The 26,448-nt window shown below is 38.3% G+C and overlaps 1 protein-coding gene across 1 annotated transcript; it reads left to right on the forward strand.

Moving 5' to 3' along the window:
• Nucleotides 1-4,078: 4,078 nt before the first annotated feature.
• On the forward strand, nt 4,079-15,527 carry GALR1 (galanin receptor 1; the record flags this gene model as incomplete). Its single annotated transcript, XM_082045867.1, has 3 exons — nt 4,079-4,780; nt 11,722-11,787; nt 15,210-15,527. 3 exons carry the CDS (start codon nt 4,079-4,081, stop codon nt 15,525-15,527), a joined length of 1,086 nt encoding a protein of 361 aa, XP_081901993.1.
• Nucleotides 15,528-26,448: the final 10,921 nt, after the last annotated feature.

Genomic DNA, 26,448 nt, shown 5'->3' on the forward strand with positions numbered 1-26,448 from the left:
CTATTATGGAATGGCAATAGCTCTCAAACAAATAAGAGCAGATGTTTATTTGTTTCTAAATGTCAACAAGGAGCCATAAACTTCAGTTTATTACTGACACCTCTCCACTACTGAAATCTGAATGTAGTCACAACTATGACCTCCGGGTAATATTATTTCCAATAATATAGATAGAATGGTGAGTAACTGCTTATAGATACTTGACAGTTTCCATACTAATAACTTTACAGAAGGTGAATCAAAAGTGGGTTATGAATAATGAACTTTTAAATTCAGCTTTTGAATTATATTTAAATTTCATGTCTGCCCTTAAAATGTAAACTTCTACTCCAGAAACTGTTGTAAAGAAAAATAATGGGGTGGATGTGACTATTGTGTTTGATCTTGCTTCACAAATAAGAGAGTCCATCTTCAAAATAAATCTATTATTTTCATCCTTGTGTTTTATAAACAAAACATAATCAAATCTGCAGAATATTTTTTGTAGCAAATAAAACTGGTCAATCAGTTAAAAGCTGAGTTGTCAAAAGATTTCTGGGCTACTCATACGCTTTAATAAAGAATCATAGAATCATAGAACAGTTTGGTGTGGAAGAGACCTTTAAAGGTCATCTAGTCCAACCCCCTGCCATGAGCAGGGACCTCTTTTTTAAGTTCACTTTAAATTGTTTGTCTGTATTGACACTGGGATGCAGTTTAGAGGCTAGATCTTCAACCCCAGCTTCATCTTCAGAATGATACAATGTGCCTCGCTTAGTCAGTGCATCCAAAAATCAAGTGGGACTGCAATTAAAAAGTATAGGAAATGTGTATTAAAACATGCACTGTTCATTGTTTCTGAGATACTAATATTAATTTTAAATATAAATGCATTTTACCAACAATATTCCAATTTTATGCTTTATTATATGTACACTACATAGAAACAAAGATCATGGTAGTAATTAATATTTTAAATCAATTTGTTTGATTGTTAAATAATAAGCTCTCTTTCGTGGAAAAGAAAAAAAAAAATACTAGTATAAGTCATTTTTATTATTGGAACCATGTAAAAATAAGGTACCCAGCCAATGGAGTGAGCAAAAGGAAGGACATCCTTGTGACGTTTTTTCTCAGTAGTAACTTCCCAATTAAGCCACTGAGGAGTAAACACGTAGATCCAGACTTGAATGGGTTCCCAGCTCCTAACTAGACTTACTTAGGTTCCCAGCTCTTTTATAGATTTTTCCACTGCATTTCCTATTGATTGCTAGGGAAAATTGTGGAGCCAAAATACTTTGGGGGAGGTAAGTAATAATATCTGATAAAAACAACTGTGGATTCCTGGCCACAGACAGAAGAAAATTGCATTTGATTTCCTGTTGTCTGCCTGGCATGTCTGGCTTTGCTCTTTCTGAAGTTCAGAGGCTATTCTAGTTTTGACAAAAGTACATCTTTTCATATCAAAAGGTGTTCAGAACTAGATTTGATGAAACCAGCTTCAAGAACACATGTGAGGGACATGCTTAAGAGATCTCTTTTGCCAAGCTATAAAATATATTTTCCTAAAGCATCATGTAAAATTTTTGCTCATTTTTTTTTCTCACACTTTTTCAGGTAATTTGTGTATTTAATTATAGAATTATTTGTACAGAATTCATGGAAACTTCACCACTGGAACTTTCTACTTCATTAAAATTTTAGCAGTTTACTCAGTCCAGATAACAAGAACAGTGGATTTAATTGTCAACACCTGTTTGTTTGCACCAGTCTTAACAGGGTTCATGAGTGCTGTCAAACTTTACTGATGTAAAAACTGAAACCTGTAGGTCTGTCATCTTATTTTCCTAAGACAGAAAAACTACAATATGGTTGTGTTGTCTGGGCTTTTCCTCGCTGCTGCTCAGTGATAGGCTTTTAATTACTATATATGTTGCAATATATGTGTAACAAAATAAAAGTTTAAATTACAAAACTGCCAATTAAACATCTAAGGAAACTAACAGAGTCAACACTCCTGTCCAGATCACTAAATGTGATTTCAGGTTGCTTTCTCTTAAAACTTGTGTTGGCTTTGTACCCACTTTTCTCTACATTTGTCTGTAAAACCACCTAACATTCTTTGGTCACCTTTTAGTCTATACTGTTCAAAAGATAATATTTCTTAAGAAAACAGAAACATGAGAGGTAAGGATTAATGCAACATTTCAGATGGTGAGTTGCAAACAATGCAACGTCAGCATTGACCTGATACATTCTAGAAATGTTTAACAATGTCTGTTCTAAATCCCTTACAGAAACAGAGACTAGCAGGTTTGCATGGTAATTGACAACGTCAATATAATGATAAGGGATGCACACGGGACAAAAAAGCAACACCAGTCTTTTAGGAACGTTTACTTGTTTATTTTTTTGCTTGATGTGTTTGTAACTTCTAAACTGAGTTACAACCGACATAGAAAACAGTTCAATCCAAATAAAAGTTCCTCAGATCTATAGAAACTGAGTTGTGCTCTCCCATTAATGTGTTCCTTCGGGCATAACGGACCAGATCATAGGCCGGTTTAATTAAAATCTACATCTGCAGAAGTCAAGAGCTCTGTAGTCAGCTGAATGTACAGCTGCTGAGATGCCTCAATAGAAGTAGCAAAAGAAAAGGTAGAAAAAAAATCACATCAAATTGCAGACTGCAAAAAGCAAACAAAAAAACCTCCTTGCCTTCAACAGCACCTTTGAGCAGTTGTGTTTGTCCCTGCTGCTCCTCCAGGAAAACTGCCGTGAAGTACCACTGAGCCCTTGAGAAAATCGGTCGCCATCGGGAGGCTGTGCCTCCTGCCGGGTGCGCAGTGTGCGCTCTGCATCGTGGAGGGATTTTTAACAAGGAGCAGTCAAGGTCCTTAGAGAAAAGAGATAAAATACCGTATAATCAGCTGTAGCACGCTGACTGGCAATTTAAAAGCAAATGTTTAAGAACTCTCAGGCAAATATCTTTCATTCACAAGGTGTATGTGCCCGTGTGAATATTTACACGAACTTCCATCCATATTCTGGAGGAAGTTTTCTATTTCGCCCAGTTCTGAAAAGATGACTTTTCAAAATCTCTTATTTCGGCACCTTGAAGAGCAGCCTGAGGCTGCCCGGCTCCGAGCCCGCCAGCCCTCGGCAGGGATGGAGTCGCGCGGCGGTGGCGTTTCCAAACATGCGCTCCGTGATTTGAGCCCGAAAAGCGGCCAGACTTTTTTTTTTTTTTTTTTTTTAAAAAAAAAGGATTAACAGCGTCTGCCACCTTTCGGCCTGTGAGCTACTGCATATATACGGAATGATAAATAAAATCCTGCAAACGAGGTGAAAACAGTGAACATAGGCGGTGTTTAGTCTGAACTATTGCTGCCGGCTACCTGTTGAGGTGGGTTTACGCAGGCGCTTAATTACTTCTGTCTTTCCAAGAGAGTTTATTTAAGCCGAGCTGGACCTGCCTAGCGCTGCTCCAGCCGTGCTGGAAGACGCGACTTCTAAGCCTCCTTTCGAGCGAAGAAGTTTTCTGAGGTGGGGGCTGGCCCTGCAGACTCCGCTCCGCACTCGGACTGTCGCCCCGGGGCGCCGCCGGGCCGCCCTGTGGAGGCGGCTACAGCTAAACCAGAGGTATAAAAAGGGGGATAAAAAAGTCTCCCATCCGTCTTTCCCAAGGAGACATCCCTGGGGGGCTCAGTCTCCCGCAGCAGCGGGCGGGCGGCCACCAGCGCGCTCAGGCGGAGGCTCCACCACTCCGCGAGGCGGACCCGGTTGCAGTGAGGGATTGCGCGGCCGCGGCCGGGGCGCCTCCCCCGGCGGAGACACCGAGCCCCGCGGGGAGGTGGGCGGAGGGCGCTGCCTCCCAGGGGGTGACCGGGGCTGCCGTGCCGCCTCCGCGCCTGGTGGCGCAGGCTGCGAGCCGCGGGGCACCCTGCCCGGCGACACCCTTCTCCCTTCCCTCCCTTCCTCCTTCTCCGCCGCCGCCCCGCCCTGGCTGGAGAGGGACGCCCCTGGTTTTTCGCGGTACCGGGAGGCGGTGGCTCCGTTTTCCGCCCGCAGAAACTTTGGCCGGCGTGTAAGGGGGAGGATGGAGCCGGGGGAGCCAGCGGCTGCGCCGCTCAACCGGTCCCGACCAGGGGCAGAGCCTCCCCGCGGGGAGTTCAACATCTCCGGGCTACCAGAGACAGAGGGGAAGCCCCTCTTTGGCATTGGCATCGAGAACTTCATCACCTTGATCGTTTTTGGCTTGATCTTCACCCTGGGAGTGTTGGGCAACTCGCTGGTGATCACGGTGTTGGCTAGGAGCACGCCAGGCAAGAGCCGCAGCACCACCAACATCTTCATCCTCAACCTGAGCATCGCTGACCTGGCCTACCTGCTTTTCTGCATCCCCTTCCAGTCCACGGTCTATGCGCTCCCCACCTGGGTGCTGGGTGCCTTCATTTGCAAGTTCATCCACTACTTTTTTACTGTCTCCATGCTGGTGAGCATCTTCACACTCTCGGCCATGTCTGTGGACCGCTATGTGGCCATTGTGCATTCTCGACGCTCCTCAGCCTTGCGCATCTCCCGGAACGCACTGCTGGGTGTGGGGCTCATCTGGGCACTGTCCTTTGCCATGGCCTCACCTGTGGCTCACCACCAGCGCCTCTTTCACCGTGAGGCCAGCAACCAGACCTTTTGCTGGGAGCACTGGCCCAACCCACGCCACAAGAAGGCCTACGTGGTTTGCACATTTGTCTTTGGATATCTGCTCCCACTGCTGCTCATCTCCTTCTGTTATGCCAAGGTGGGACAAAGCAGGTAGTGGTGAAGGGTATGTAAAAGGGATGGGGGAGGCTATGATGGTGGTGGGTGTCCATGAGGTGTGGGGCCAACTCTGGGCATGTGGGAGGACATGGCACTCTCTAGAGGCTGAGTTTGTGGCACAAAGGAAGAGAGCAGGTTTTATAGCTGAGGGATGACTGAGGGGGACACGTATGTGTGGCACAGACAGGTCAGGACAGGGATCTGCATAGGGTGGGGAGGGGGGTGTTGTTCTGGCAGTCACTGGGGTCCCTCTGCCAGATTTCCTCATTGCAAAGTGCTAAGAAACCCCAGTACTCTGCTGTTTTCTCTGTTAACACAACTCACCTGTTTTCTTGCAGTGCTGTATGAGGAGTTTAGCTCAAATAAAGTGTAAGAAAGCAACAGGTTGTTCAGCCTTCAAGACGAGGCATTGCTGTTCTTTAAAAAGAAGTGCACTTAAAAATAACACAAATCCACCAGTCTGGTCTGATCCACTTAACATGTTAAGAGCAAAAGGTGCAACACACTGCCTGGCCCCTGCGAGCCCTCTCTTGCCTCAGTTGAAGTGGATGGGAGATTTACCTCTGACTTCAGCAAGGGCAGGTGGTGCTGGGGAGCAGTGCATGAGGACCCAGGTAGGAAAAAGTAATAAGTAAGGGCACCCGAATAAGTGTATTTGAGGACTTTTCTGCTCAGGTAAACTGTCACAGTTTTTCTGTGAATCTTTATCGCAGCTTTCAGTGTAGGGTCCACTGCTTACTGCTGGACAGGATTTGGAGCACCAGCTGCTGTCTGTGGGATTAGGCAGAGATCCTCCTCTTTCTGTGCAATTTCTCCATAGGCAGTAGTTTACATTTAAGAGAATAGGTCTTCTCTTGCAAATAAGGACTGCTTAAGTGTTGAGAAGTCAGTTCATTAGTTGGCAAGTTCAATAGATGTAATTGAAGTATTTAATTTGAACAAGTAATTTTATGTTCTATTCAGTTTTGTATGTATTACATCAGCTTAACTGATGTGCAACTCAAGACTAGATTGGCATCCAACTCTGCTAAAACCAAGTTTTGCAGAACTCAAAGGACAACATTTTAAAATTACTGTTTGTGATGAATCAAGTCCAACCTGGCAAACAGAAAATAAATATATGTTTTCATACATAAACTGAATTCTGTTTTCCCTGGGTGAATACACTGGTATTTCATCTATAGTGGTAAATATGACTGAGCTGTGAGAGGGGTGAAACTTGCCTATAGCCATAGATCATTAGAGCTCTAGGAAAATATTACATATTTCAGGGAGAATGTTATGGAATGTGTGCAGAGGGAGCTTTTCAGCTATTAAGAATTCTTATATTTTTCAAAGCCAAAGCATTTTCAGCTTCAGCATAAAGTACCAGCCTTCAAAATCTAATATATGATTGAAGATTGAAAACAGGTTTTTCAAAATTATGAGTTCTACATAGCATAGGGAAAAAAATATATCTAAGCATAGTAAGTATAACATACCTTATGCACAAAGCACCACTACAGAAGTAGATTGCTCAATATTAGTATGAGTATGTAGTTTAAAAACCCAACAAAACAACCCCCTCCCTCCAAAATTAAAAAAACAAAATCAACAAATCAAGTGTACATAAAATACATGCTCCTAAGAAGTTCATAAAATCAAGGCCATTCAAAGTTACAACTAAAATCTTGTGCTGTAATTATTGCCACACTAGGATCCCACCCTTGCTTGGTGATATGTTTTGAACCTGTATGTGTGACCCTGCTTGCCCTGGTGTCAGACTGGAAGACCCAAGCTGAAGGGATGAGTATCAGGAGGTACCTTGGAGATACCTGGTATTCCCATCAGTGTCAATGAAGCTGAAAGATGCTGTGTCTTGTGCAAGATTATGGGAGGTATTTGTACTCTGCAGTGTAAAGATTCATTCCTGCCCTCATTGGGAGCCACTGCCATATCTCCAGCTGCAATATTTTGGCATGTAGGACACACTGAGGGAGAAAATCTGAGCTTAAGTTTTAGATTTGTCACAGGTCTCAGGCAAAGTGCTTACTGCAAGCTTTTATTGATGTCAATAAAGTACTATGACATACAACAAGTATTTTGCCTCTGAATGCAGGCAGGCTGAGAGGATTGCTGCTGTGTAGTAGCAATAAATTCATTATTTTCTTATGGACTTCACTGGTTTTCATGAACTGTGGATCAGCTAAATAACCCAATCTTCTATTACACTAGATTAAGACGAAGGAGACTCATTTCTCTATTTGAATATATTGCCTTTTCCAGACTCCTTTAAGGCAGTTCTGTTTCTTTTATAAGCAAATTGCAATAGAACTTTCAGTTTTGAAAGTCTTATTTTTTAGGTAATCTAATAGGGAGCCACATTCATTCTCTCAGTCTCTCTTAAATTATTTTAGGAGAGATTTGTATTTTTCCCAGTGGACAGCAATTGTGTTACAACCCACAGAAGTGCTGAAATAGTAATAGGTATTTGGGAACAGTGTCCTCCCACAGAATCAGAACTGGAAATGTTATGTCGTGCTCTTAAGGCAGAGATTGATGAGATCATGCTCTGTGTCCTTCATGTACAGCTGCCTGTTTTCCTCTCTCCCACAAATAACTTTGGTTCAGTTTCAACAAAATTTGAGGAATGAAAATATCTGTAGGAATGATATTTGCCTAGTTTTGTGAAAACAGGAGTCAATGAAGAAGGTAGAAGGTCTCCGTCATCCTCTTTAAATAAAAGAGAGTCAGTTTGCACTCAGCTGTTAAACATCAGACGAACCATAGGGGAAAGAAGTCTTATGTCACATCTACTCATGGAGGAGATTTAGCTTTTTAGGAGCAAACAGTCAAGGAATCACAAATCCATAGGAAACCAGCTTTTGTCTCCTCACAGAACTATTCTAGAAAGGAGGTTACTACTCCAGCAGGAGGACTAGTGATTGTATGGTTATTAGTTGAGTTACAGTGCTGCATACTTGTAGGCATCCTGTATTTTTTTTTTTAATTTAATTGCTTATCATATTACTTGCCATATTTTTTAATACTGAGTTTTTGTATGTGTTTTGTAACACTGCTATGATGTTTCTTCACTAATGTGCTCTTAAAGGGCAAAGTGATAAATGATTCCCAGTGAGTTTCTGACAATTGATGTCTGCCAGGGTAGTGCAATGTGCCAACTAATTTTGTTTGTTTCTGCTTTTGAGCACCTAATCACGAGGATTCAGTCCTTGGAAGTCAGGCCTCTTTCAGTCATACCTCTTGGTTGGACACCTAAAATCATTCACAAATTTTTCCTTTTATAGATGTATCATGTTAAAAGCTTCTTTTTTTAAAATATATATATATATATATTTCTTGCCTTAAGAATGTTTCCATTCTTATCTACCATTCTGATAATTCTGAATTGATGGAAGTCATGTATGGTTTATAGACTTGGTTAAAAGTAAGCCATAGAAAGTAGGACCCTCAACATAAAATACAAACCTATATGGTTCTTGGCTTAAGATGTTAAATGCATCTTGAATTTTGCTGAGCAGTGAGGGAAGGCTTTATTAAACCACATTCAAAAAGAAAAATAAAGAGTATAACACGTCAGTGACATGCTATTAAACAAAAAAGGGTGAAGGATCTGTTGTGACGATAGAAGTAGCAGCATTACTTTAAAAATGAATTGCAGGCAATGGCACTCAAATTTAAATCAGGTTCATACTATATGGTTCAGAATGTCATGGTCACATCATGGCTCTATTAAGCAAGCAGTTCATTCTTATTAGATAATGAGCTTGGGCTGGCTTTCCTGCTGCGTGATTGTCAATGGCTGATAATGAAGGTGTAGTCAGTGGAATGACTATATGCAGCCAGGCAGGACATAAACTTTGCAACAGTGTAAACCTCAGAATTTTGCAGTGTTTAGTAGACTTATGTAAATAGGCATAGATAGTTTAAACTATTTTTTCTCTCTTCCTTACTGGAAAAGTCCCTTTTACAGCTTTATTTGGTCATAGTCCCTTAGGCTGGGCTCTCAAAACATCCTGAATGTAGTTCCTGAAACAACTGGAAAATAAAAAAATGGATTGTCTGTTGGCAAAATCCAGCACCTCCCAAATGCCATCAGTGGTAGTTGTGGTAGCGCGGTGCAGAGCAGCCTGGACCTTCTTATACTTCTATGATCCTACAAGTCTCCCTACACCCACTTTCACAACAGCTTTTCTTCCCACAGCACCACACCCTCATCGTCAGTAAAAAGGAAAGCTATTCTTTCCCTGAGAGCCAAATAACCTCTCTGATCAACAGGTACATGAAAACTGAAATTAGAAAATTTCCATGTAAAGAGTTAATTTTTCCACAGAGCTGAATTTTTTAAAAATACAACAGGTTGTGACCACTTATTTCTTAGCAAGGTGAGTATTTCGCTCTGTGAGTTAAAAATGCACATGTAAATTGATTAGTGGATATTTTGAAATACTTTCCTTAGAGAAATAACTTGAGACAAAATTATTCACTCAGGTGAAGTGACGGTGGCAGTTAGAGGAACAATTGATTATTAATTGGCCCAGAGAAGAGAAAATTTGAACAGGACCATGAGGAGAGGTGTCTTTGATTTGCCTTGTAGTGTTTGTGCATAAACATGGCCTTTAATATCCCTCCATGGTGTTCTGAGAGCTGTTCCACTGCTCTTGACAGGTAATTAAAATCCTGCCTATTTCTCTTGCTGCTGGTTTGCATAACATCTGGTACACTGCCACGTAGAGCCAGCATGTTTTCACCGCAAACACTTATTTTGTGAAATACATATATAATCCGAAAGAGGGGAAGTTGAGAAAGATTCCTTGGAAGGTTATAATCTAAATCTTCAATGCCTCCCACCCCCCTGTCCCCAATATCCAATTTAATAGCTTTGTCTACTGCATCTTTCATTGGACTGGAGGGAGATGCAATACCAAAATCTGTGCTAAAAGTTTCAGAACAAAAGAAAGAACTTTAAAATAAGATTTTGCAGTTCTGGTTTCTGGGAAGAGTTCATCTGACTTCAGTTTTGGCCTGTGAGGGAAAATCACCATACAGGACAGCATCTGGGTGGCAGGTAATAGGATTTGCAAAGGTCCAGTAGAAACAGCCCATCATTGTAAGTTATGTGAAGGGGGTGCAATAGGTGAAAGAGCAGTGATGGGAAGTGAACTTCACTGTATTTCTCCCATGCTCTCTTTTGTTTTTACATTTTTCACCCATGGACTAAGCAATTCAGCTGTCTTGCACATGGTGCCAGCAGGTGAATAAAGAGTGTGTGAGGCAGAGGATCATCTCCCCAGCCTTCTGCTGTACCTGAGGGGCTCTTCTGTCCTTTCCCTCTGGTCTGCTTCATCTTGGGGAAGGCAGAAAGGCTGAAGCCAAAACCAGACCTTCTCAGAGAAAACCTGTTTAGTTTCCTCCTGCCTTTCCTGAGCTCAGATTAGCCTTAGTATTGTCCTGGATACTGCTTCAGAATAGGGAGAGCACGCAGGGGTGTCTTTCACATACAAACATATTAGTGCAGAGATAAGAACAAATGAACTGCACTTCCAATGTTAAGTAGTTACAAGTATTTTTTATTTTTATTGTTGTTTGTGGTTCACTGGTAACTAGGAATAGTTACTTAAAAAGTGGAATCCACTGATGGGCTATGGTTATCCACAAATACCATTTTATTTACTGTAATTCATTGTGTGTGTTTCTCAGACTCAAATTGCAGAGTGGGATCAAGTCTATAGGTCATTTTGCCTGGCGTCTGTCCTGGTAGTGGTTAGCTGTGCATCCCAAAGAAAACAGAGAAAATGTCCCAACATGATATAAGAGAATTTGAATTTACATCCTTTTCTCCACCTCACGAAGTCTCCTCGTAAGCCCTAAAATTTAGTGTTATATTCCTTAAAAAAATCCTTTAAATGCTATATGATCTTATCTATTAATTCTGGATGATTTTACCTATTAAATTGGTCTCAGTTCATTTTTGTGCTATGTAAAGTGCAACCTAACATCACCATCATCATCTAACCAAGCTCTACACTCTGATACACTCTCTAAAAAATTCCTCTCACCATATTTTAATTAAGCCCTCGAGTTTAATCATCTCCTTTTAAAAATTCTGTATGGTTTACAACTTGTTAAACACGTTCACCTGAAGAGCATATTCCCTGCCCTCCATGCCTACAAATCATGCCATATGACTATATTAGATTCAGTTAATGACTGCAGATAAAGTAGGGCATGCATCTCTACACATCCACTACCTAAAATCTTATGTGTAAATCATCATGTTAAAATTTGGATCCTGCTCTTGGATGATAAACCTTTTTGAAACATATTTTTAAAAATTACTTGTGAAAGGTATATGACAGAAATCATCAAATTGTTGATAAAAGTCACACCTCATGCGAGGTACATTTTAGTATAAATTATTCTTGAAAGTATAGGCTTCTTTCAAAGATCAAATAGCACCAACATCCTGATTATATTAAAAAAATTACCATCTGAAGAAAGCAAATTCTGCAGGTGACTCAGAAAAGGTCCGCCTCGAAACATACACTTTTAATGTTACTTGTAGTAAAGGTCATTCCAAATTAACAATCGCTGACATTTGTATGGAAGAAGAATGTTTGCTAATTCTAGGTGCATGATAGATTTTCATTTGTTGCCTTGTTCACTTGTAATGTGTATTTGTTATGTAATACATGTGAGTTTTCATACAAGAATTCAGTTATGATCTGCTTTGTATCTGTTGATTCACACAGATGCAGACATGTAATTTCTTTGGATTTTATACTGTGCATGTTTGAAATGTGTAAATTGAATCAGGAATGTTTGTAAGTGACTCATGTAGTACTGGAGAGCTTACTCTGACATATATGGGTTTGAATTTTAGAAAATGGTGAAATACAAGATGCAAATTCATCTTTTCAGGTTCTTAATCATCTGCATAAAAAGTTGAGAATCATGTCAAAGAAGTCAGAAGCATCCAAGAAAAAGGTAGATTGCTTTCATTACCAATATCTATTTGTTTATTTGTTTATGTTTTAGTTTTATGGCTAAGCTAATTTGGTATTATACTGGTTGTTGCCAAAGGTGTAATGGAGAGATGCAGTTGAGATAAAGTATTTAATGACATATTCAGTGTCCCTCTGAACTTAGCAGGATTGGAATATTTTCTGATCAGGGTTTTCCATTTGCAGTGGATCAAGCCATGACCTGAGATCCACATATTTTGAACTTCGGAGCACCTGAAATTCAGAGATGGAGAGGCTACCAATAATAGATGTGGGATATTTGCATCACCAGCATTTTCCCCTAACTTGTAGATCTGTGTTTGTTGTTGTTGTTTTTCTTTTTCCTTTTAACCAGCTCATTTTTTAAAATAAAGAATTCCTGGGTTATATGATGAGACTTCTAAATAAGGTACATTGTACTTCCTGAGTCTAATAAGAGACTTTAATGATTCTGCAATTCTTGTATTGATTTTCCACAAAACCTTTTTTTTTTTTGTCTTATGTTCAAGACTTAAGTTATATACTGGCTAGAAGTAGAATTATGAAAGATCTTTAAAGCAGAATATTAGTTTTGTGATTTAGAACAATGTTTGAAAGATGTATTTATATATTGAATTTGTCCGTTAATATAGTATGGTTCTGATTTCTGAGCAGATTTGACCACAGTAATCATCAGTTTATGAATGTGGAGTCAGAAAAACCCCTTAGCTCTTCATTCAGTCTGATCACTATTACTATTTGGTTATGCAAACCGCAATGTAAATGAGATGTACATGGGCTCAACAGGGAACAAGTAATCTATTATTTATGCCTTCTTTTTTTTTGTTTGAAAACCATCCTAGTCAACAGATTTTAATTCATAGAATTAAAAGCATTATGGCCCTGATTCCTTAAAACACTTAACATGTATACTTTTGCACTTAATGTTGTCAAGGCTGAAGGTGTAGCTCTCAAAGATGTTCTGTACATTGCCATCTCTACTCTCATCTAAATTATTCTCAAACTGGAAATATCTGTGCATTTCATCTAAATGCTAACTCTTAAAAATGTAACGTAAAAATCAGATCTGTCTTGGAACTAGCCTTCATAGATTCAGGGAAAAGCAAGGTTCAGTCAGTAACCAAAGGGTGAAAAAAAAAGCAGCACCTCAAACCTTTTTTTGGCTTAGAAAATAAATCCCTGATTCTAAGGCCTAACTCATGTTTTTCAAAGCAACTCTGTTTTCACTAGTGTGCTGTTTCTCTCTGATAGTAATGTTATCTTTCTTCTTTTCCTTCAACCTTTTTATTAAGAGTGCATTTCATGCTTGATTATACATTTCTAGCTTTATTCAAATCTTATGAAAATTTCAGAAGAAGATTCTTAAAATTAATTTGCTATATGTGTGGGAAAAACTTAATGAAAAATATGACTGTGCCTAAATGCTATTTTTTGAACTTTTTGGTCATAAAGCATCAATATTAACATCACGTATTTCAGGTGGGTTTTATTTGCTGATGAGAAACCCAAAGCAAGCTCTTCTTAAACTAACAAGAGCTTCTCTTTAGTGTTACCTTGGTAGCAAGGCATATTGATGATTTTGGAAGGGTAAGGTCTGAATTTAGGGTTAGGAGGAATAATGGGATAAAACAGATGTTGTGAAGTTTCCCAATGAAAAATTGTTTATTCTGCACATATGAAATACTTTAAGTAAAATAGTTAGAAGAGTCACATGGTCAACCTCTACTTTCAGGTGCATCTATACAGTCTTTTGAAAGTCCATTATTTTCCTGGTGTAATTTTTTTTAGAATTTAAGTAATACGCCTCTTTTGAAGTGATTGTGCATGTGATGTCCAGATAATCTGTTTTGACTTGGAATATTAACACATTGGAAGGGATCAGAGAATGAACTGGTCTTAATTTATTCTTCTTTGTTAGCACATATTCTCCTGATGACACCTGAAAGAGAAAATATTTGCATGGCTGTTTGTTAGTGGCAACTGATTTAAACTCCATAGGCTAAGTAGAGGAACAGCTTGTGAAAACAGGTGGATCCTTGAAATTAAACAGATTATATTTACTACAGATATAATGTCCTTTGGTTTCTGTGGAAAGATTTTACTAACCAACAACAGTGTCTGTCATAAGTTATTCTGACCTGATGACACAGAAATTAAACTTTTTTTTTTCTGTAAGTTTCTATAAGATAAGTCATGTCGTGACTAGGTAGGTCAGTCTGAATTATTACCAAGCATTAATCAATTCAAGAAGTATAGACCAAGCTCAATAAACTAGCAAAAAGTCTATATATTCTCTGTGCTGCAGTATTTATCACTTTGTTAGTTTTCCCTGTGAAGAAGAGCCTAAGATACTGAAAAATTATGTTGTAAAGTGTTAATATAGTAATTATAATGGTCCATGACATAATATACTTTGGAATTAATAGTGGGCTTTTATTGGGAGTCTGGTTTAGTTGAAAGAGATACTTGTTAGAGGAGTACATATTAATTAGTTGAGTTGAAGCACTAATTGCTGCTTCTGAAGTAAGTGAAAGCTAAAGAAAATATTGACAGCCATACTCCACTGTGTCCTAGTAAAATGCCAGTGGCAAGCAAAAGGTCTGTACTGATACTGTAGCTGTCTGGATTGATCTAATTAACTCAATGGCCCTCCCTCTCATAAATAGCAACAGTGGAATCAGGAGGCAGCACTGAGGGTATTTTTGTGTTTCATTTCTCTGAATTCGGTGTTCACTGATGAGCATTAATTTCCAGAATGGTTTTGACAATGTGCAATCACCATAAATTTCAAGCTCCTTAACTTTTCTCTTTTTTCCCCTAATTGTATCCTGGAATGTTGTTCTATGACTCTCCCTGTGGAAATTTTCTGTTTAAAGGAGAAACTTTCAAAAAAGCCCCTGCTCCTTTCATAGACACTTGAGCAAAGTGTTTGTCTGACTGCTTTAAGCTTTTCCATTAGCTGCTTTCATGTTTAATAGATTTCTCTTGCAATTTTGATCAGAAATTCTTGTGTATTCTATTGAAATATAGATGATTAGATCTGGATGAGATTTCCCAAAGACCCTTATTACTATTATTTTACATCAAGCTTATGTCCACCTCAGAAAAGGCTAGGCTTTTGTGCAGGGAATCAGGAGCATCATTCTGTGCCTTTGAGCAAGGTTGTACGTTTGCCTTTTACTGTGACATTTTCAAGGCTAAGGTTCTCCTTGCTGTAGTTCAATATTCAAAATAAAGCCCATATAGGTAATGGAGTAAAATCAGTAATAAATATTCCAAAGTGCATTCTCTCTCATTGTACCTTGTGTTTTTTTTTTCTCTTTTTTTTAAATGTTTTTGAAGTGGGTTTAAAGATGATTCTTCAAGTGCTCATCAGACATCTGTGTTTTCCTTCCCTTGTCTCAGACAGCACAGACTGTGTTGGTGGTGGTGGTGGTTTTTGGCATCTCTTGGCTGCCGCATCATGTGATTCATCTCTGGGCTGAATTTGGAGTTTTCCCACTGACTCAAGCCTCCTTTCTCTTCAGAGTAACTGCACACTGCCTGGCTTACAGCAATTCTTCTGTGAACCCCATTATATACGCATTTCTCTCCGAAAATTTTAGGAAGGCCTACAAACAAGTCTTCAAATGCCAGGTGGATAAGGAGTCATCTCTGAATGATGCTAAGGAAAATAGAAGTCGGATAGATACGCCATCATCTACCAACTGTACACATGTGTGAACTTTGAGAAGTCCTGTGTGCTGGCTCTTCATTTGTGTGAAATAAACACCTAGAAAACAAAGCACAATGAGCTTTATCCCGGGTTGATCTTGATGAAGCTAATCAGTATTTCATATACTGAAGTTGGGTTTGTAGCAAAAGTTTGTGAAACTGGTATGAAACACAACTGGCCTACTCCTCTGCATCTTAGATAGATTTGTCAAATGAAGCTCTTGGACATTTAAAAGATACTTGAGGAAAAAAATGTTGGAGATGATATGTCTGTATTCTTACTCACTAAGCATAAGGTGTGTAAACATTCAAATATACAAGAAGGAGAAGTTGATATGGACAGGTAACTTTCTGACTTGTTACTCCATCAAAGTGAAGAGATGGCTAAATTTTCTGTCTTACAGATAATAAATATTGTAGTACTATGATTTCAAAGAGGAAAACTTTTGTTCTCCTCAAATTGTTTCGACAATGCCTTTTTTCTTTTTAAAGCAAAGATGAGCTCTGATTCAAAATCGAAATAGCTTATGTATAACTTGAGGCAACTGCTTTAGAGAGGAAATGCTAATTTTATCTGGTTAGCTGTCTTTTTAATGTAACATACTGAGTAATGATGAACTTTTCTCACTTCATATGCCCGCCTTACTGCATACACAGAAGTTTGTGTATGCTATGTAAGGTTTTGTTTGTGGCCTGCACGTAGTTGTACCCAAATGAGGATTTCTGTCTGTCTGTGATAAGCTTGTCTTCATGTGTTGCATGTGGTGTGTGTATGTCTTGTTGACTTTATAGACTCTGAAATGGAGAGAGAGTTTTAAATGTGCAATGTACACATATGTTTTAAAATGTCTCTCTAAACTGGAAAAATTCAGAAGGATGCATTTATATTATAAAGTATATAAGGTAAATGGTCCAATTCTGAAAATTCCTAAATAAAATGAATAATTTCAGCAATTTTATAAAAAATACTTCTTATGTCTTTAAGTGGTAAACCACTTAAAAGTAGTGGTTTGAGAACATTATTGTTAGCTGGCGTAAGACATGCTTTTACCTTATTTATTAATAACCCGTAGATTCATGGAGTAAATTAAGTTGAAGGAACCTGTGGACATCCTCTGACAGCAGGGCTACCCTCAGAGTTGGAATGCTGCCTTGTCTAGGCAAATTTTGAAAAATTCCATGGATGGCAATTCAGCAATTTTTTGGGGCAACCTTTCCCAGTGCCTAATCACCCTCACTCATGGCTCATCACTGTGCACTTGAATATTCTCCCTAATGAACTAATATGTAATTTAAGGTGGCAATTAAATTTACCCCCAGCTTTCTCTTCTGAAGCAATGTGTGGTGCGCAGTCCCTCCTCATCTGTTGTGCTCCAACTCCCTGGCCGGACTAGTGACATTCCACTGGCCTTCCTCCAGTTTACCCATCCCCCTCATGTACTGGGGTGTTCAAAACGAAACAGTGTGTTCCAGATGTAGCCTCACGAGCACTGAGCAGACTCATTGCTTCCTGTGACCCATTGGCTGGTTCTTGCTAATACAGCCCAGTATTGCAGTAATTTGTTGCTGCAAGGGTACACTACTGAGTCATATTTAATTTCTGCTTTACAAGCACTCTCAAGTCCTTTTCTGCAGAATTGTGCTTAGTCCAAGTCCAAGTTTCTGGACTTTGCTTTTGGGTTTGTTGAACTTCATTCACTTGATAGCCATTACTTCCATTCTTGTGCCTTATAAGGCCTCTCTGAAACGCATCCCTGCTCTCCAGCATATCCACCCCTCCCCTGGATTTGGTGTTGTGTGCATGCTTGCTGAGAGTCCTGCACCCTTGTCTGAATTTTTGAAGATGCGAAATAGTGTTGGCCAGATGCTCTGTCAGATTCCCTTTTGTCCACAAACTTGTTTTAAAGAAAAGGTTTAGAGTGGTGGAACCACATCAGCTATGGAGCTTGTACACATACAAGTGTTGAAGACCAGAAAATTAAAATTCTGTGTTTGTTTCAATGTATAATTAATGTAAAGTAACATGCAGTTGTTTTAAGATATACTATACTTTGCATGAATTTTCAAGTTATTTTTTCAATAGGTTTGTACCATATCTGCTTGTCTCTACAATATGAAATACAAACTGCTTTTCTTACAAAATGTTTACATGATACTTAAAAACAAGAAGTGCCCTCAGGAAAACTTCCAGAAAAATAATGTGAAGAAAACTCACTAGAGTTTCATGGCTAGATGTCATTATGGGTTAAAAATTCGTGTTTGAAAATTTAACTAATATGAAAAACATTCTCATTTTCAAGTACTTAAGTGTAGGAGAAGAGGTCCTTCTTCTATTCAGACTGGTAAATGTCAATTGGATTTAATGGAATTCATTGATATTTCTTATTCAAGTGCAATTTAAATCTCTGGAATTTATGCATTGCTTAAGAGACAGACAAAGAGAGCCAGATCCATATATTTGAATATTAAAGGAAAAAAAGCTCTCTAATGATATGAAATACAAACCTATTTTATTACATTAAAGCCTGTTATGTGTCTCCACTCTTGGAAGGAGGCAGTCAAATTGGTGTATATTGGTGTGTAGATTTGCATAAACCTTGAGCAATGGCTATTTCCACACAGTAAAAACAGCTATATGAGCAGGAAACTGGAATACAGTCAGTTCTAAACCTAATGAAATGTACTTTTAGAAGCAAAACTAAATGCTACATAATGGATTTTAAGTGATGTGCACTTTTATCTACCAATTTTTGTGTGCAGTTCTTAAAGAATCATTTCTACATGCATATGTACTTGACATTTGCAGATACATTGGTGCACCTTGGCCAAATACATTTACCAGTTGCAGACTGAGGTCTTATTTTATAGAAACACTTCCCTGAGTGCAGCATTCTCCCCTTGGAAAACTTCGTACCATTTCCATTGCATGGTTATTCCATTCCCTCATAAACACCTAAACATATTTCAAATTCACTGAGAAAAATAAAATCTCTCCTGTAGTAATACATCATCTTAGCTATATAGATGTTGCTAGCAATACCTGCAGAGAATTTATCAACTTAAGTTTAATACTAAGATTTTGAAAGAAAATACGAAATTCTTGCTGATGGCTTGTAGTTGTGACATTTATAGATGAGGTGATGGCATGAGGGTGTTCCTCTACATTGAATTTGCAATTTAGCACAAGTAAATTTGTAGTTTTAATATAATAAAATGAAAAGTCATGCATTTAGGAATGAAGAATGTGAGGGAAACTTGAAGAATTTGCTATTGTACTGGAAAATGATGATACTGAAATTGTCAGTTAACTGAACATAACCTCCAACCCTGTGTAACTGAAAGGACTTGCACAAACCCTAGAATCGTTAATTCAGAATGTGGCTGTACCTGGGGCTGTGGCACTGGAAGCACTGCTGCCAATAGAGAAGCTTTTGCAAAGACATTTCTTAGTTGTTCTTTAAAAACAAAACAAAACAAACAAAGCCCACCCAACCAACCAAGCACAACAACAACAAACCAACAAAAACAAACAAACCAACCCCAAACAAACAAACACCACCAAAAAAACCTAAACCCAAACAAAACAAAACCTAAATCCAAGCTGAAAACTGTTTGCAATTCAGCAGAGAGGGGTATGGTTAAGAAGTGGCCTAATTACATCACATAGCTTTGTACTCATGCAGAGAAATACCTGATGCTGTGCCTCTCTTAAATGAGTGGATGAGTTCATAAGATCCCGCCCAGTGAAATTAAGCTACAATGGTTAAATTTGTAAATGAAGTGGAAGTCTTTTCATTAAACCATGGGTATAAATAACCCTAGAATGTTTAATGAACAGTGCTATATATTTGTCTTGCTTCATATCACATTTGAGTATTTCCCAAAAGATTTTATGTATTTAAATCCCAAAATATGGACCAGGTGATAGCACTGCTATGAAAAAAAAAAATTGCAGCTTATGTTGCAGAGTATTTAGACCTGATCATCGCAATGGCCCCTGCTGGCTTTAGTCTATTAACTTTCTTACTCTTTTTCATAGATATGAAGAAAAAAAAAATCACAAACCAAAGCTATTATTCGTTCTGTAAGTGGTCATCTGAAAATGTACCTAGGATAACTCCACAAGTGGGCTACATCCTGCAAAGATGTTATGACGATTATGGAATTCAGTTGAAATCTCTGGCATATTGTTAGAGGGAGAAGTAAAATGATTCTGTAGGCTTTTTTAACTGTACTTAATTAGCTTTTGCCATAATTAATCTAAACATAATCACTCTGCATTATTTCTGCACAGCAGTTTATCGTTTTCATGAAAACTATGAGCCCACGGTTGCCAGCACATTTGAAACACCTGGTGCTAATTGCATTTCACTCCATAAGTCAATGTAGAGATTTTTACCAACCTGTTGTGAAACTGTATTGGAAATCTTTACAAGCTAGAGGGTCTCACAACAATAATGTTTTCATTTCAACTCAGGCAAAATTCATCTTGCTTTAGCTATTCAAATAAATTAATCCCACAGTTCTCTGTAAAGACAAAGTGTGTTGCTATAGATTCAAGGGTATCCTGATAATATGGCTTGATGCAGCAGATGAAAAGTAGCACTTAAGTATTAACATCAGAGGAGGAGAAGGAAGGGTAGAGGAAGAGTAGATGTTGGAGACCATCGGTGTTTGTGAATGGAATATATTTAGGGCTCCAACTTTCAACCTCTGCCTAGGTAATACTTAGTAGTTTGTAGGCAATTTGTCAGTATAAAGAAAGAGCAGAATCTTCTGGACTTCGGTCTTTACTTTTTACATGTATTTATCTCTACATGTCTACCATAAACCTAGCAAAATAATATTTCTAATTTTCATATTTCTATTACATTGTCCCTCCTTGCTCTACAGAGTTGTCCTGAAATGCATTTTCAGATGTTCTTGCATTCATATAGGTGAAGACTTAAATATACTTTTTAACTCTTGTGGTAATCTTAAGAAGAAAAAGGTTTATTTTACCTCCAGTTCTGTGGACACATGACTGCAAGGCATTGTTTACATATAAATCACTATTAAACATACAGGGAAATAAACCAGTAACTCTTGCAATGATTGTTGGGGGAAAATGAGACACAGCAAGTAGGTTCAAATATGGATTTAGTTTACACCTGCAGTTTTACAGCTCATGTTCATGTGTGAAACTTGTTGGGAAAAGATACTTATGGTATGATGCCATGCTGGAGAAATTCTGAGGCTGAAAGTAGTGCAGAATTATACTATGAATATGGACATAAAATACTGTCCAGATGTAGGGCTCAAGGCCATTTTCCTGTGGATGACATCATACAGGATGTTTAGGTTGTTTTGTAATGACAGAAACCTCATGAAAATATTTTTGGTGTTTTGCTAATTTTGCAAGGAGCTTCCTACAGTGCCAAATGAGATAGAATATTGTATTTAAATTATGTATTCAATAGTTTACATTAATATATAATGGCAAGATTTTGTTCCTCTTTTTGTAAGACAGCAGTATTATCACTTATTTTGTTGAATACAAATGGAAGTAAATGGTCTTTTTTACTTTTAATCTGAATCTTACAGTATTTGCCCACTCTTAAATATACTGTTCAGAGACCTTTCCCACTTTTCATTGTGAAATACCAGTTTTTTATGTGATTTTAAGTGAAATCACTTCCATCAGTGTAAAAGATCATGGTAATAAAATGGCTGCTTCATGGCTGATAAAAACCAAATTGTTATAGCAGGAACTACACTCTGCACATTAATTTGTTCTTAAAATTTGATTTACAACTTGTAATTGTAACCCTTCTTACGTGTGAATGGTATTTATTGTATTTAATTCCGCCTGGCTAAAAAACATGCAAATGTGTTATATACTTGGTGATTCAGATTTTTAAATAAGGGTGTATTAATCAAATTAAAGCTCATAGCACTGAATGCCTGTTCATGTCTTGCTTTTCTAATCTGTAAAAAAAACCAACCCACTGTTACTGAAAAGTACAATGCCTTTAAATTATTTTTATCCTTCCAACAATTAGTGCACATGAGAGAGAAAGAAAGGGAGAATATTTCTAAGACTATATTTCTAAAGCGAAGAACTGAATTACACATCATTTTAAGAAGGAAGCGGGTACATCAGCAAAGTGCAAATAAGGGTCAAACTGATCTATTATTGCTGCATATTCATGTAGATGACTAAGTCAAGTGCATCCCTTGTTTTCATCAGAAGAAACAATGAAAACTTTCCTGTTGACCAAGTTAAATTCTATTATCATTCCAGTTGTATTATAATTTCTACTGTACTTTACAGAATCAAAGTTATTGTTAAATTAATCATCAGGACTTTACTGAAGGAAAGCAAACGATAAACCCATTAATACATAACAGTCAAAGATATTGAAAAAAATAAGTGGGATACGGGGGACGCCAACCATCACTGGGCAGTTGGTAAGTTCTCCAGCATGCAATTTTTTTTTTATGGATTTCTATAAGATTTAGCAGGTCAGTAAACTTTCCTACCAGCCACAGTTCTGTTATGAATTCTCACTTTTTTTTTTTTTTTTAAATCTGATCTTGCTTCTCAGGATACTAGCGAGTCTTTCTAATTATTTCAGTGGAAATTGGATTTAACTCCCTCTCCTTTTCTGTTTTCCCACCAAGTTCGGCTGCCCACTTTCATTTGCTGCAGACAAAGTATTAGTGCCTCTATTCTATACAAAGGCAGAAGTTAAAAATCTAAACAAGATTAAAAATCAGTGCTTTCATTATTATCTTAGTATTTACCTTCTAATCTGATAAAACGCTCTACAGAATTGTAGTCATATTTAGAAGAAATAAACCTTGGTATTTGATCCATAGAAAATTTGCCAGTTTCATCCAGAAACACATGATAGTGGAGAGTTTTACCAATAATTAGCTGCTATGTAATGCCAAATTTGGTCTTATGTGCAACAGCTCAATGTTACTCTTTGAATGTCATTACATTCCTTTGGGCCATTACTCAAAGGAATCTCAGCTGAAAGATTTACTGTTTCAATGTCTTCCCTGATAGTCAGATATCCAGGGAATATTCCAGATACTCCACATTCAGCTGAAACCTGAAATAATGACTTGGAGGAGTATGTTGCCTATTTCCTCCATCTACATAAATTAATTTTAATAAGGTAGGTTCTCCATGATCCAGAGGATTCATATTTCAATGATTATAGTTCTTTTCCTCCCTTCAGTGAGCAGATTATAGGAAATGCATATTCTTCCAGGCATCTATTTATTTGAGATGTGTTCAAATTAATATCTGCGTCCTCAGCTCTGGGTTGATTAGGTTAGGGTAGAAGAATAAAGTATCTTTGTAGTGAAAATATCAGCTCAGTGTGAAAAATGTCCATGCCTTTCTAAGAGTTCTATAGCCCAAAAGTGTATTTCCTGAGATTTTGTGTGAAGCCCTAGAACAGTTAAATTACATAGACCCTTTCGTACTTAAATCTTACTAACACATATCTTTTCCTTTCCCGAATATTGTGTACTAATTTCTTAACTCACTGTTCCTTTCCTATGCCAGATACAGATGTTCAAAGTTTCCTATGACCCTAATTATAGCAGCTCTAAAAGCAGAGAAGACAATTAAAAATATAACCTGGTAATCAAGGAAAATAAATATTAGGGCAGTACTAAACAATGCTGGGGCCAGATATATTTCAAAGTGTCGTTTTTTCACCTTTTCATTTATACTGGATCTTTCCCTTTAGGCAAATGGCAGGACAGAGACTGCTAGCTCTCTCACTAGCACCGGAGTACAACTAATAACCTGAAAGATTAATGAGAGCCATATTACAATCATGAATACTTAGCTTTTTTCTTGGCTGGAGGGTAAATTGTCACACAGAAAAGTCTAAAAATGGTCTCTAAGAGAAAGTTGTACAATGTCTTGTACTAAAGCCATGAATGACCAACATAAAGCATTTGTCAGGTATCGGTGAGCCCATAATTTTAACTAATATGCCCAACTCACAATCTTAAAGGACTCAGTAGAACTTTCTGGTCATACTCCTCCTACTGGACCTTAGGCTGGACAAGGTTGGGCTTCTCCATTTGGTTCAATTTGGGGTGAATTTTGAACTGAGACTAAGCCATCTTCTGAAATGAATCAGTGAGTTAAGATGTGAAACATCATAGCATTAAGGCTGAGATTGCCCTTCAGGTTGTGGGAATGGCAGAGAGCAGCTATTCCTCACAGCTCCTCCATGATGCATTTAAGCGTTCCATACACTCCTCTGTAGATGTGTCTACATTAGTGTGGAGGGTTTCTTCTTCAGTTATGGGTTTGTCATGGGTGTGTCACACTGGACACACTCAAATACATGGGGGTGCAGCTGAAAGCATCTTCCTCCCGCCAGGCCACCAATGATGCCATTCCCTGGGGCATGGGCAAAGGCACCTTCTTCCTCCTGTGGAGGAGAGTGCTTCTTCTCCAACGTCCTTGAGCAAGAGACAGAAACAGCACGCCAGTGTGAGAGGCCTTAGGGAAGTCATGTTGCCTGCTCGGCACTATCCCCTACTGTGTGCCTGGGGTTGGCAACTGTGACAGCTTCAGCCCCCAGTCATGGCCAGGCAAGGCCATGGAGAAGGGGCCAGACTGAGTCTGGGCAGGGCCATGAGGACCATGGATAGTCCTGGCTCCGGGGCCCATGATTGGGCAGTGCAGGGCTGTGGGCATCTGGATACAGGCCCTGCTCCAGCATCACTGGGGCAGGGGCTGATGGCCCCAGGGGGCTGAGATGGGGTCCAGGCCATGGACAGGGTTGGGGAAGCCCTGAGGGGTGGGCAGAGACAGACAGGGCTGTGGATGCTCTTGGGTCCCTGAGATAAATGTCACTTTTATTTACAAACTCATCAACACTTTAACCATAAGATGGAGCCAGTAATTAACTTGTGCTAATGATACCAAGCTGACTGGACAGCTTTGGAGGAATGTCTTATAAATTGTGTGCAATGGTGAAAAAGCATGTAAGTCTAGTGCATCCAGACAGATATTACATATATTTATTCCGCGTGAAATAATTTTTAGGGAGTTGTATATATGACAAGACTGTATTTTCACAACTGTAGTGTATAATAGACAAATAAAATATGCTCTATTGTACAAAGTAGTATTTCCCGTGTAGTCAATAAATACAGAGATACTGTAAAATTATGTCTGTTTTTGCGAAATGTATCAGGTAGTATCACTGTCCATTAGATCAGCCTAAGGATATGTTTGTGAGGGAAGTATTTTTCTAACCATCTTTGTAATGTTGTTTGTTTCCTGGCAGGAGCATAGGAAGAAATAAAAGTTAAATAATGATAACATGAGAGGATTATGGCTTATCCAACTTCTGTCAGTTTGGGTGAGAAATAACAAGATTATTAATAAGCTAGAACTCTAGAGAAACAAGAGGTTGCTATGCAGCCAATTTTTCTACTATGGTGTAGATAATAATGATAATAATTTGGATTTCATAATGTGTTATATTTATCTGCAATGATGACTAACATTATGGGAAAACACATTTTCAGCTCTGTTTTTAAAATAGCAGTGTTTTTAACTTCTATTGCTCTGCATATGCATTTTGTCTCACGAATTTTGGTTGACACTGAAATGAGGTATTTAGAATATTGCAAGTTATTGTAAGCATAAAATGGATATAAACAAGGCCATCTGATGAGGTAGCTGTGGGATCTGATGAAAAAAATCTGGTATTAGGCTCACAGTCTGAGATCAGAAAGTCCACTGGCTCATGATACAAAGTACTGATCTGTTATAAATGCATTTGTTGGCTCAGCTTCAGAAAAAGTTATCAACTTGTTACTAGAAAGCTTGATAAGGTTCCACAAACTGTGTAAAACACACATAAATTCCATATTGTATACTCTAGCATTTCAATATATACACAACTGTATGTTCACATCTAACAGGGATCAGACTTGTGTTGCTGAATGCTTGAATGGTGCCCAGAGGTAAATGATAATAGTCAAGAAACCAGGGAGTGCTGTAACAGGAGATCTAAAACAGAAATATTGCTTCTTCAAACCAGAAAAGCTTACAACAACAAAGACCTTTGCAAATTCTACTGACAGCAATGGCAACTTAGAAACGACACAATCTAATTTAAAAAAAAGCTTAACCAAGTAAAACACTTGCTAAAGCTCATATGCTTTGTTTACCAAAACTGTTTAAACTTTGTCCTCCTGGTAAATCCAACCAGATGGCAATTCACAAAAAAGAATCCAATGATGTGAGAGTCAAATCTATCAATTGCATACTTAAGGCTGATGACGTTCTAAGTGCATATGGTATTTTCTATTTGCTTAATGTTAACACCTGTTCTAGTGAGTTCAAAGGCTGTGCGGGTAATCTGTGAAGGGACAAAATGGTGCATCCTCTATTAGGTAGCCATCTCGCACACTGTGCTTTTTTGCATTGCATGTTTTCATGCCTCTATCCAAGATTACAGGAGATTATCTTGCAAAACAACAGTTAACACTTAACAAAAAAACCACCACTACAGAACTAATTTAAAAAATAACTAATACTAAATTCCAACTAGACAAGTCAGGCTTTTAAATATATTTGCTGAAAAATCCGAGTATGTCATTCATTCCTAAGCTGTTGAAGTTTTGATATTTCAAACAGTGTTTGTTTTGACAGAGCTCCATGCATTCTTGCTTTCCTTGCCAGGATGCTGTTAGAACCAAACATTCTTCATTATTCTTCTGTGTGAGAATGAGAGGTTCTTGCAAAGAAATGAACAGTTTTATTTCCTACTAGACTGCTATTGTCAGTCTACAGTTATTAATAGGCAGAATGAGAGTACCAGCATTTTAATAATGACTTAAGTTGTGCATTTGATATTAGATACAACGTATAATATTGTTTTGATTGAATACATTA

Source organism: Streptopelia decaocto (assembly GCF_964273445.1).
Source record: "Streptopelia decaocto genome assembly, chromosome: 2".
NCBI lineage: Eukaryota > Metazoa > Chordata > Aves > Columbiformes > Columbidae > Streptopelia > Streptopelia decaocto.